This window comes from Otolemur garnettii, unplaced genomic scaffold, assembly GCF_000181295.1.
Source record: "Otolemur garnettii isolate 467f Iridium unplaced genomic scaffold, OtoGar3 scaffold00003, whole genome shotgun sequence".
Classification (NCBI taxonomy): Eukaryota; Metazoa; Chordata; class Mammalia; order Primates; family Galagidae; genus Otolemur; species Otolemur garnettii.
The window spans coordinates 6,820,125-6,833,660 of NW_003852398.1; the positions used below are offsets into that span (position 1 = coordinate 6,820,125).

Below are 13,536 nucleotides of genomic sequence, written 5' to 3' on the forward strand. Positions count from 1 at the left end.
TGGCTGGCGCCTTAGCCGGTTGAGCTATAGGCGCCAAGCCTGTTAGGGGATTTTTTTTAACCGAAAGTGTCCATCTCGTCATAGGAATCATATAGTGTCAGGAGACTCTCTTCTCCCCACATTTCCAACACCTTCCCAATTCCATTTTCTCTTAACACACAATTGCCATCCACCCAGATGTGAAAGGACCAGTATTGGAAGAGACAGCACCAGTGTTTTGCCCTTTCCCCTAGACATTTCTAGCCAATCTTTTATATAATAATAAGGTCTTGAACAGATTTCCTGTGGCCTGGTCTCAAACCTGAAACTTAAATCTATTTATCAAAAATGGGACAACAAAGATCCTTTATCTGTCACATCTGAAGTCTACAGCAGTAGTTCTTAACCTTAGCTGCACATTTAAATCCCCCGGGGAGCTTTCTAAAAATCCTGATTCCTAGGTGTCACTTGGAGATTCTGATTTAATTAGCCCAGGGTGCTGTGTGGGCGCTGGGAGGTGTCAAAACTCCCCAGGTGATTCTAATTTGAAGCCAAGACTGTGACTCACTGGGCCAAGAGTTTGTTTGTTGGAAAGAGTTGATCTGACTGGCTCAGTTAAGTTGGAATGAAAAAACACAAAGGAAAGCCATTATTACAAATTGATGGCTATTTAAAGCTATTCAGATTCAGGTTAGGAAAAAGGATTCATTTAAAGGAGTTCTTACTATTAAATTCTTTTTTTTTTTTTTTGACCGGGGCTGGGTTTGAACCCCCCACCTCTGGCATATGGGGCCAGCACCCTACTCTTTTGAGCCATAGGCACCACCCTAATAAATTCTATTTTAATATTAGATCTTTATGTGTTAATATTATTAATAATTATAAATATTATTATTAATAGCAATACTTTACTGAAGGAAGTTTAGAGTGCAGGATACAACACAACACTAATTTAGTAGATATTTTTTTAAAAAGGATGATAAGAATGCAGACAGCCTGCATTCAATTTTGTGCAGAGTCTCATGACTGTAGAGATCATATGAGGTTTTAAAAGGGGTGAATTCCATAGGTATTTATTTGGGTGTTTTCTGACCTAGCTGTGAAAAAGAAAGGTTAGGAAATTAGTTCACAGGAATCAGAAGATATATCTCGAGTTTAACCAATAAAGACTTTATTTCTCTTGGACTTTTATCCACTCAAACCACCTATTATTTATTTCATTACTGAAAAAAGATTCCTTTTTTTATCAATATATTTCAAAGAGATTGACTTGGAAATTTCTCCAGGACAATCTATACTGCTTCTTTCTTGATAACCAAAAAATTCATGACACTTGGGGATCTATGGTTTGGGAAACTGAATGTTCCCTGGCTGACAGGTTTTGTAGTCAAGGAGATGCAAACAGCAACTGACAGGTTTTACAGATCCCTAGAGGGTGGTCTACTGCCACAAAAATAAGGACTTTTACTGCTCTCATAATAACAAGAATTTATCCTTTTAGGATGGCACTTTTCTGGTTAGAGACAGCTCTAAAAAAACAATAACCAATCCGTACGTCCTTATGGTGTTGTACAAAGATAAAGTTTACAACATCCAGATCCGGTATCAGGAGCAAAGTCAAGTTTACTTGTTGGGAACTGGACTCAGAGGGAAAGAGGTAAGGATTTCAAGCTTCAACCTCCCCCCAGATTCTCTGCATACCTTCATGGAGCCATACTGTAACATTCTTTGGGAGTCTATACTATATGGTAACTTTAGATTTGAATCACTTAATTCATTTATTGGAATTTATTTATTTATGTATTTATTTATGTATTTATGTATTTATTTATTTGAGGCAGAGTCTCAAGCTGTTGCCCTGGGTAGAGTGCTGTGGCATCACAGCTCACAGCAACCTCAAACTCTTGGGCTTAAGCAACTCCCTTGTTTCAGCCTCCCAAGTAGCTGGGACCACAGGCACCCGCCACAATGCCTGGCTGTTGTTATTGTTGTTGCCATTGTTGTTTTAGCTGTCCTGGGCCGGGTTCGAACACCAGCCTTGTGTATGTGGCTGGCGCCCTAAGCACTGAGCTACGGGCGCTGTTGTATCTTTTATTCTAAATAATCTAAAATCACATGGGTAAGTTTTAAAATCAGGGGGGAAAGTTAGCATTTAAAATTTTTGAAAATCCAGTTCGATTGTGTCATAGGCAGGTGCCCTCTATTGCTCATCTCTGTGACACAATTTTAATGTGGATTTCAGTACACTTCTAAGGATGGATTTAAAATGGATACCACTTGGGAAAGGGAAAAAACTAGAATATTTGCTGTGGCAATTCTTTAGATAGTGATGGAGGGCCGGCTCTGTGAAGACAGCCAAATTGCCAAGGATAATTTTTCTCTGTTAGGCTGAGGTTTAGATTTTCATGCCAGTCACTTTTTGAGGAGTAATCATAATTGAAAGGAAAGAAATCTTCAGAGCTACTTTTTGTAAAGGAATCTAACAACTAAAGTTAATGGCCTAAACGTGCTTTTTAAGTTCCTAGTTCCAGGAGGAGGACCAGCTGCATCAAACCTTTCTAGAATGAAAAACAGCGTACCCACAACTTCCACTTCACTCTGACTACTTTTAAGTTACAGTAATGTTAGAGAGCAGAAAGAATGCAGGATTTTGGTCAAGGTTTGAATCACTGGTTCACATTGGTAGAGCTACATAGACCCTGTAGAAGGAGAGGTGTTTGCTCGCCAAGATTTCTCTTGGTTTAGCGTGGAAACACACAGCTCAAACCACTCATTGCAGCTGCCACGGTGGGAGGTATCTAGCAGATTAGTCTCAGAGGAAGTTTAAAATCCTTTCTAGGGTACCTCACTGACTTCTGACACATGCCCAGAAGGATGAACGGCGCTCTTCCCGGTCTGGCCATCAGGGTTAGGGTGATCCAGGGTAGGGAAGCAAAGACTTGGTTGCTGAGCCCTTGTGATAATGGAGGTGGCAGTGGAGACACAACAGAGAGATCATGACAGAACTCTTGTGCTATGCTATAGACACCACCTTTGACTTCCTGATTATTTATACCGCATAACATTCATTTCTAAGGATTGGGAGGATCCAGAAACCGAAACCAAAGAAAACAACCTGAAGGCCAAGGGTATTGTCATTAAAACATTTAGGGTAAATGACCTCCAGTATGAAGTTTAAAAAATATGTATCACACACTCTCTCACACCCACACACGCACATAGTTTTAATCTTTTACCCATGTTTGTTGAATGTCTGTGAGGAGTTTTTCCCCAAAGTTCTATAGCAGAAATCATTGGTCTATTTGCCACATTTTCCATATTTTTCCCACACTTGTCATAATTTCAATAGGTAGGCTATATTATGCAGGTAACGAAACTAAGAGTAAAAATCAGGTAATCCCTTCCAATGTCGCCTTATCTCTGTATTTTGACTCTTTCAGGACTTTCTGTCTGTGTCAGATATTATTGACTACTTCAGGAAAATGCCGCTTCTGCTAATTGATGGGAAGAACCGAGGTTCCAGATACCAGTGCACGTTAACGCATGCCGCAGGGTACCTGTAGAATCTAGCCAAGCCAACCCGGCCTTCCTCCTGCTTCTGTTGCCAACTCGATCATCAGTCAACTTTGGTCAATGGATAAACACTTGGTACTGAATTGGACCCCTCACCATGAGCACAAGGGTTTTGTTCTTGTCCTTTATAAAAAGTATTTTGAAACGAAGACTGTCAAATATCCCATAACTTATTTATTCTTATTCAGTGTTTGTAAAGTGCATGAGTAATAATGGCCACACTGAAGGTCTCGTAGAGCACTGTAATAATTCAGTTGATATAGCTACATAAATAATTTGGGGCAAGTTTAAAAACCCTGCTACAGTAATAGTCATTGGTATCACTTAAAACTGGTATTTTTTATAGCCAAACATCTTGTCAGAGGCATCACTAGTTTTATACATATAATTTAAATATTACTAAAATTCATTTTCTCAGCAATAATTTAAGAGGCCTCAAAAATATGATTTCATTCCTTCTCATTTGGTGTTTTTTGCTGGGGGGATTTTTATGTACTTTGTAATGAAAAGACAAATGCATGTTGGGATAACTTTGGGGATTAAAATGATCTTTTGCTTTACTTTTTTGGCTCCTAAAACAACTTTATTGACTTTATCATGTGGACCGCACTATTACATTTTTATCTTAAAGCAAATTTAAACTCTGAATACCAAAAGAAAACATTCTAAATTTAGAGATGAGCTTTGGTGTTACCTGGGTTTACACCCAGATTTAATTAATATTAATACACCTGGGTTTAATTGGCACTTCCCATCCCACATCCTCCTCCCAACTCCAAAAGCCTTGTATTAAAGGTTTCCTGGGAAGATGAAGGAGCAATGCTTATATATATAAACTTTCCTGTTAGCTACAGTTCTTCTATCTCTTGTTATCCCTGGTAGCTTTGTTATAAAGCCCCTTTTCCCCATCCTTCCCAAATAGGCTCAATATAAATCCTCCAAGGCAATTCAATTTTTTCCTTCAATTTATAATTGCATGTAACAAAAATAAGTAGGCATTAGCTGGAATGGTGGCTCATGCCTGTAATTCTAACACTCTAGAAGGCTGAGATAGGTGGATTGCCTGAGCTCAGGAGTTCGAGACCAGCCTGAGTAAGAGCAAGACCCCTCTCTTATAAAATAGCCGGGGGGTGTGGCAGGCGCCACAGATAAGAGAATATTCTCAGGCACCTAAGAGAATCAGTTGAGCCCAAGAGTATAAGGCTGCTGTGAACTGCCCAAGAGTATAAGGCTGCTGTGAACTATCACGCCATGGCACTCTATCTAGGGTGACAAAGTGAGACTCTGTCTGAAAAAAAAAAAAAAGTAGGCATTTAGCCAGATAAAAACTTCTCATTCAGCATAACAATGACTATTGGTTGTTCTTCAAGTTTTTTCCTGTGGGACCTTGGTTATTATTGCACAATTTTATTAACAACACAAATTTTTGGCTTCTCTGCTTAATCTACAAATTTTCCAAATGGAAAAGAATATCTTGCATCTTCATTTCCTTGAGCTAATCAAAGGAGCATTGGAAGGGATCTACGAAGTCACCAAGTTAAAACTAAAGATCTGCTAAGATGAGAAGTATGAGAAATGTAGAGTTTTAACTGATAAAAATCTTGTTTCACAAAACATCTTTATAACCAGAAGTTCTCAATTTAGGGCCCCAAACTTGGCAGTTTTAAGGGGGAAAACCTCCATTCACTTACGCATTTATTCAACAGGATACGCAAAAAGTATTTAGTGCCTGTCCTGTGTTAAACACTGAGCTGGCTGCTGGGCAGTGAGGACAATACTGAGCAGATATCACAAGTTCTGTCATAGAGTGAGCTCAACTTGTGTCTTCCTTCATGGTATTCTCCCCTTCATGTTCAAAATACCTAAAATGAGGGACAGGGTAGATTTCAAAGCAACCACTGGGTAGGAGCACTAAAACCACAATGAAACAGCCCTCAAGAACGGGAAGTGATCACTTACAACTCTACATTATTTTTATTTTATTTTTAATTATATTAAACACATTAGTAAATTCAATGCTTCCATAGATTTGTTAATACAACAATACAAACAAATTCACAACAAACAAAAAAGAAATCAGATAAAAAAACTGTTAGAAGCAAGGGATACATCTGAGATTTGAGACTCTTCATAGAGGGGCTTGTTTCCTTCTGTTTCGGTTAAGTCCTCTGTCTTTGGGGGATGACTGAAGTGTAGAGTAAGATCACAAAGAAGTAACTGGGCGTGCTCTGTGTAAAACACAAGATATTATATTGCAGCACATATGTCATAAACAATTATTATGGCTCTATGTAGCTATTTCCTAGTTCATAGTTTAGTTTTTTGAGTGATGATTAATCAAACTACAACTTCAGTGTACCCCATTTTGACATAAAATCAGACTTATGTACTACAAAATTAGTGTGACATAAAAATTTATTATACTAGGAGGGCTCTTTAGCTCAACTACTCAGCTATCTTACTAAACTGCAACTTGATTTACACAAATAACATTTAACCTGATTTTTATCAAAGTTATACATGGACATAGTATATAAAATCATAGGTCTAGAAGGCATGTTATAAAAATTGAAATTCCTTTCCCCAGAGGCATTTTCATCCTGTTTGAGTTCACTTTGTTTTTCTTGGTTTTGTTGTTGTTTCATGTATACCTGTGGGGGGTGTTTTTGAGGGGGGTGGTATCTATCTCCATATCTCTAAATGACATGCCTATTTGATTTTATTTCAATTTGTGGTATTATTTGCTTCTAGCAACAGAAGAGAAAGCTACAACTCTCACTCACCCACTACTTCTCCAACATATAGGGTGTCCCAAAGCTCTCCCATCAAGTTGCCATATAGAGAGAAAATGGGAAATGTAGCTAAGTATAGTATATATATAAAACTATATATACTATTTATATAACTATAAATGTAACTATACTTTTACAATATAGTCATTACAAAATTTTACAAAATACTTACAGAATGTTCTTATGTGTTGGCCACGTCTTTGTAAAATTTTTGCTAGCTCAATATTTAACATTTGAAAGTTAATTATAAATGCTCTTCATAGCAGAGTCTTTTAGTATGACATTTTCCTTCTTCCAAGCTACCCCCAACCACAGTTAATAACTGCTTTTTTCTCCATTCTTTGGTTATCAGGAACATATCTAAAATGTCCCCCAGTTGAAAAAATCTCTTGGTATAGTTAAAGCCTCGGCTATTCTGCCGCTGAATTGTCTCCCCTCCCCTCTCTCTGATCTGCTTCCTTGTTTGGTATCATAAGCCTTTGGTAACTTCCTGAGGGGTAAAGTTATGTCTGACAATTTCCCTCTCTTCACTAAGGCTCATTTAGTAGGTTGACTGCTATAGAAATCTAGGTTGGAAATCGTATTTCTCCAGACTTCCAAAGGCACTGCTGCATTGCCTTCTAGCTTCCAGTTTTGCTACTGAGAATTTTCATGATTTCAATTCATAATCTTTGTTTTCTCTTCAGAAGCTTTGCAGATCTTTTTGTTCTCACAGCATTCTGAAATTTCACAATATTGTGACTTGTTACGGGTCTAATTTTATCCACTGTATTGGGCTCTTTCATTGTAGAAAATCACGTCCTTCAGCTGTGGGAAATTTTCTCAAGATGATATCTTTCATCAAGTCCTCCTCATCCACTCTCTAGGTCCTCTCTAATACTCTTATTTATTGAATGTTGGGCTTTTTTCACTTACCTTATAGTCTCCCCATCCCCAACATTTTCTATCTCTGTTGTTTTGTTCTGCACTCTAGAGGCATTTCTTCACTTTATCTTTTAACCCTTGAGTTTTTCATTTCTACTATCACACTTTTAATTTTCAAGAGCTTCCTCTTGCTCTCTAAATACATTTTTCAGTCTCTTATTCCTTTTTCAAACATATGACATCTTCTCTTTATCTCTGTGGATATTAATGGTAATTTTTTGAAGTTTCATTTCCATTATTTGTTTCTTCCTCATTGATTGAATCCATTTGTTTGTCTTTTCATATTATATGCATTCCTCAAATATTTGTTGTGTTATACTTAAGACTATGACACTAAAAAAGACAATTGGAAGCTCTATGCCCATGGTAGTCAATACTGTGGCTGGGTTGCTTTATTAGGGGATCCTCAGCTCTAAGTATTTTAAAGTCTTCTTTTAGGCTTGCAAGATTCCTGAAAGAAAAATCTACTTAGGAGTATAAATCTGGCAACCAGTGTTTTGGTAGCCATATGTGGAAAAAAGAGCCAGAGTTGTTATCACTCAGTATGTAAACATTGTTTTAATATCCTTGTTTTTTCAGTACAGTCCTCTCCCTCAACCTGTAGCTAGTGGCTCCAGGCCAGAGATCCCTTCTTCTAACCTTAAGTCTTCCATCACAGAGAAGGGATAGCTGCTCAGCTCTCTGGGGGGCAAAGAGACCTCAGGGATCTACAGCCCTTTTCAGGGGTATCCAAGCTATTTTCTGCCACACATTAGAAGAGTAAAAATTGTCTTGAGTCACACAATGAATACGCAAACACTAACAAAATCCAAAGAGCATTCCGTGCATGCCTTTCACAATACCCAACACCAAAGATAAGCAAAACAGTCCTCATGTAATCTGCACATGGCCCTCGAGCTGCAGATTGGACACCCACTAGTCCTCCTGTTATTAGCCTCACTTTACCACCACTTCCAGAGCACTCTAGTGTCATTAATGTCTTGAGCCATAGGGGGTATTTGTTGGCTTTACCCATGCAGGTTAGGGTTCAGATTTTTGGACTTTAGGGTTCAGACTTGTCTATGTGCTTCCATTTGGCTTTCTGCTTTGTTATCTCTTCTTGGGAACTCTGTACCTTGTGGATTTTGTCTCTTTAAAATTACTGTAATTTAATTCTCATGCTTACCACTAATTAGTTGCTTAATCTTGAGAAAGTTAATCTCTCTCTTTTCACTTTTCTTTATCTCTGTGGATATTAATGGTAATTTCTTGAAGTACCTGTATTTCTGTAAATGTAAATATTAATAGTTTTCTACCTCACAGAGTTGTTATGGTAATTGAGTTATTTTATGTAGAGCTCTTAGACAAGTGCCTGGATGATGGTAACTGTTAGCTGCTGACATTATTTGGCAGAAGAAGGGAGGGAATATGGAATGTTCAGTTAATCCCATATGTTTACCAGAAGTCTATCCTGCTAATCTAGTTCGATAGGTCCCTCATATCCTAACTGCCTGATCTACTCACTTGTCTCAGGAACACATATGTCCTATTTATTATTTCTATTTACTTCATTAAGGAATACTCCCCAAACTAGAATAATTAGACCATCAAGTGTGGCAAGAATCTAAAGTTTCTCTAATTGCTTTAAATGGGTTCAAGTATCCAGAACCATTTATTCCTTTAATAAACATTTTCTAAGGATTTATCAAGGCACTGTGTTAAGTGCTAGAATACCCTCAGGAAGCTTACAGTTGAGTAGGGATAGGAAAAGTGAGCAAGTATGCAATTTGAAAATAGTGTGATAATTCACAGGAAAGGATACCAGGGATAACATACTGGCTTAAAAAATAGTTTTCTAATGTTAAGTGACCTTAACTACTATGTATCTGTGTCGACGACAACAACAACAAAAACGAAGCCCTCTCAGCAACACCAATAAGCCAAGCAAGTTCAAACTTGCGCGGGTGAATCAGAAAGGATGCTATCTACTGTATTTCTTGGAAGTGAAATAACGGACCATAACATAGTCTGTTTCAAAACTTTTATAGTGACCTAAATTAGAAGCAGTGAACCTGGTGTGTAGGTAGAGTTTAGCAATGGGATTTCAGAAGGAGATATACGTGTTAAGAGACCTACAAAAGAGAGTAAATGATTCAGTATGGCTGGAACATGGAATGTGCAAGAATAAGATTAAGGAACTGGATGGAGGCAGGGGTGTGATCTCAAGAGGTCATGTAGTCCATTCTAGGTGGTTTGGACTTCATCCTGAGGACAACGGTGAGACAAGGGTTTTCTGCAGATTGGCATTTTAGAAAGCGAGTACGCTAAACTAAGCATGAATGAGAGATGCTAAACTAAGCAAAGCTAATCAGATTTCTCTTTTTTTTTTTTTTTTGAGACAGAGTTTCACTTATTAACCCTCCATGGAGTGCCATGAAGTCACAGCTCACAGCAACCTCCAACTCCTTGGGCTTAGGCAATTCTCTTGCCTCAGCCTCCCAAGTAGCTGGGACTACAGGCGCCTGCCACAACATCCAGCTATTTTTTTTGTTGCAGTTAGGCTGGAGCTGGGTTTGAACCCATCACCCTCAGTATATGGGGCCGGTGCCCTACTCACTGAGCCACAGGTGCCGCCCTAATCAGATTTCTTTACGTACAGCTTTTGTTAACATGCACTCTGAATTTGTGAGAGAAATATATAGCACAAAACACTTCTCAAACATATCTGACTGTGAGAACATGGACTCTGTTTCATTACATGCCATCTATTGACACCTCTTGAGACAGCAGGGTTCCCAGAACCAAGTCTGGGAAATGCTGCCGGAGGGAGAACACGTGGAAAAGCATAATAGGCACTCACTATTTGGTGCCTAACTAATAGCCACTCCTCTCTTCTTCTTGATGGTACAACTTGATTTCGTTTGAGGTACTCCTCTCCCCAGCTCCAGCAGTAAGTCCTGACTGGTCCAAACTGGTCTTGGCAATCCCAGTCCCCTTGGCCATGGCTGCTGTAGGCATTCGCAAGTGATGCAAATCTAGCCAATGAAAGGATAGGGCAAATGTGCTGGAGGGATTTGGGGAAAGGCTTATCTACACAGGCAGAGGCACCAGAAAAGACAGTGTCTGAATTCGGCTACCTCTGAAGATAATACCATGAGGAGTGGTAAAGTAAAGGTGACAGAGCAGAAAAATAAAAAGAACCTGGTTCCTTATGAGATCTTTAAACCTATGAATTAACTTTAGGGCTATCCTACCTTGGACCTTCTTATTATTCCTTATTGCATAAGTCATGTTAAGTTGCTGTTGTGTTACTTATAGCTGAAGACCTCATAACAGACAGAGAGGTTATCTTTAAATATCCAGGAGTTGTTAGGAGAAGAAAAACTACATATTCAGTGTAATTTTCATGGTTAGAAATAGGACTCATAGATGAATAGGAGGACGGACTTCAGCTAGTTCATAATGAGGAATTGTCTAAAATGGAATGGGTTGACTGATGAGATAGGGAGTCTTCCAATACAAGAAATCTTTGGGCGGGGATAGATTAACCCTAGAAATATTCAATCACAGAAATATGGTGTGTCTAGGACAAAATAACAGAATATGTCTGGGAGGTGAGAGACTAAACATTATGGCCTCCTAAGGTCTACTCCTACTGTATGAATCTGTTTAAAATGAAGAGGCCTAAATCACAGAACCAAATTTATACTTTTTAATTTGGAATAAACTTCAGGGGCTTAGTAAGAATTCATGGAGAAAGAAGCTGAATTTTGTAGAATGTGACACAACTACACCATCATGGTGTCGGGAAGGGAAGGAAGTCAATTCGGAGAGATTAGTTGGACAAAATGCTAAACTTTAGTGTTAGAGATAAGAAGTCAGGTTTGCTGACTTACAGATCAAACATAATTCATCTCTAGAGATCTAGTTCATACTGCAATGCAAACTTTTTTAAGAAATAAGAAATCCTAATTAGTGGGCGAAATTCATTTACATCCCAGCAGAAGCACAAATTGGCTCTGCTCTTTATTTTATGACAATAACACAAACATTTTAATCTAGTGATTCAATACATACCTTTCATCTTTTTCAACTCCAAAGAAATTGTGTTAATGTTTTTGATTATGGCTTCCACATTTAGCTTATGTTCAGTAACATTATTCTTAAACATCTGATTTTAAAAGAGAAACAAAAACAAAGCATAAATGAGAAGAATCATGTGCACTTTAAAATTATTTAAATTTTCAGTATTTTTAAAAGAAAAATGTTATTTCAGAAGTGAAATAACTGTTGAAATAAGACTTTATAAATATATACTTAGAAGGTATCAAGAAGGTATATAAGAAGGTATCAATTTTACATAAGTTCCAACTAGAATTCTTAGCATAAGGTGTTTTTTTTTTTTTTTAATCAAACCAAATACACAAGATGGGGCTTACAATGGAAATGAAAAGATCTCTTTTTCAAAAACCCTCACCACTTATAAACTACCAGTTTAGTAATTAATTGTAAGATCTTCTCTAATTTCGTTTATGTAAGTCAGTATCTATTTCTAACTTACTCTTGAATGACAGAGTCCACATATAATTTAAGTACACCGGAAAACTCACAGTAAGATTTGATTATAATTCATTAACTGAGAGGATCACAAAATGGCTACTTTATCTCGGGTAAAATTAGGATAATTCAACACACTTTAATTTTGGTTAACTGAAAGGTATAAATTAGTCCATTACTATGTTATATATACACAGTACATGTATCTAAGCAGTTGTGTCAGATACAAATATATGGAGAGCTAGGTCACTAGATAGTAACTTCAGTCATTCAAATTTCTCAAAGTGACTTGAAAAAGTAAACCTCGATTAGCACACACAATTCCAGCAGAGCGAAAGACGGACAGTTGTGTGTCAGGCTGCTTGTCCAAAAGAAGGAAAACAGACTAACCTTTAAGCCAATTCTTGCTTCTGCTTTCCCCCAAACGGCAGGAATTTTATCCAATTTTTCTCACTCACTTTAGAGACACTGTAAAAGAACTAATTTTGTTTTCCAGACATCAGTGAACAAAATACACTTTGAATCTACCTCTAAGGCCCCATACCTTAAAAATGAATGGTCAGCTCTTTCTTGGGCATGCCAAACCTAAAGATTCACACTTGAGGACAAGAGAGAAATGACTTTTTAAAGGGGGGGGGGAGTAGGAGGGGGGTGGAATTAAAGAACTTTGAAAACGAGGAATAAATATACAAAAATTAAACCATATGATAAAACAGAATTGAAGTAGAAAGTAAATGATTAGAGAAATGTCCAAGATAGTGGACTCTGCACGCTTCAGGTGTCTGGCTATCCAGGGCCTCCCGAGGGCCCAGTGGGTGGCATGGTGGTGTCAGAGGGCACAGCAGTGTCCAGAACATACTGGACTGCACACATATAAGACCTGGGTCAAGCCTGCTCCAGGGGGCCCAGCCAGGCCAGCCACACAGGGAAAGGGGAGGTCGGTCATTAGACACTTCAAGGAGACGGGAGAAGTGGAGACCAGGGCATGGGGCAGGAGTGAGGGATCAGAGGACAAGATGCTGTAGGCTGAAGGCAGTGAGGCCACTGAAGCACTATCCCCCAGCCAGAGGACGCCGCTCCACCCCTCAATCCCGTGGGAGATTATTATTACTGCAGTTGCCATTGCAAAGGCCAAGTCCCCGCATTGGCCCAGCTGACACCTATTTGGAGCCCCAAGTCTTCTGATGAAGAAGGCACCCAAGGCATCCGAAAGCTTAGTCCTCACCCTTCCAAACCGGATTGGGACAACTTAACAAGCACTCAGAGTGACCCGGGCCCGGGGACAACCACCATTCCTGACCGTCCCCCGGGGACCCAACCGACTGCACGGGGAGCCGTACGGCGGTAGAGGGCAGCGGGTGGAAGCCCTCAGGCCAGCCCACCTCACCGCCCTGCTGGGCCACTAAACATGCAGGCTCAGGCATCCTGGGGACGCCGACAGTCCTTACCCTCTGGAGCCAGATTAGGAAACTTCAAAATCGGTTAACGCTCAACACCAAGAACGGCGGGCCAACCGCCACAGAGGTTACGGCTGCGCCGCAGGTGGGCGGGGCGGTGACTGTGAGGCCCTGCGTCCTGATTGGCCAGCTTGCCGCGGGGGCATGCTGGGAGGTGTAGTGCCAGGTGAGGTCCAACCGCCACCGCGAAGGTTCTGGATGCCAGGCTGCACGTGACTCCCGCTGCCCTGAGGGCGCTGGAGGTGCTGACGTTTCTCACCTCCTTGTATGCCAGG

General features: G+C 39.4%; 2 protein-coding genes across 2 annotated transcripts in view; one reads left to right on the forward strand and one right to left on the reverse strand.

Annotated features, from left to right (window-relative positions):
* The window catches only part of LCP2 (lymphocyte cytosolic protein 2), a 48,626-nt gene extending 44,905 nt beyond the window's left edge, over positions 1-3,721 (forward strand). The window contains exons 20-21 of the mRNA XM_023515263.1: positions 1,481-1,636; positions 3,420-3,721. Of these exons, the coding sequence (XP_023371031.1) occupies positions 1,481-1,636; positions 3,420-3,542 (279 nt within the window). The 3' untranslated portion in view covers positions 3,543-3,721. The remainder of the gene's footprint in view (positions 1-1,480; positions 1,637-3,419) is intronic.
* Positions 3,722-10,160: 6,439 nt separating this feature from the next.
* On the reverse strand, positions 10,161-13,311 carry CUNH5orf58 (chromosome unknown C5orf58 homolog; the record flags this gene model as incomplete). The annotated part of the gene is made up of 4 exons (XM_012806640.2): positions 13,253-13,311; positions 12,195-12,283; positions 11,325-11,418; positions 10,161-10,282 (listed from the first exon to the last, which is right to left on the reverse strand). Coding segments are annotated over exons 3-4 (216 nt in total), but the record flags the coding sequence as incomplete, so codon positions are not given.
* Between the last annotated feature and the right edge of the window lie 225 nt (positions 13,312-13,536).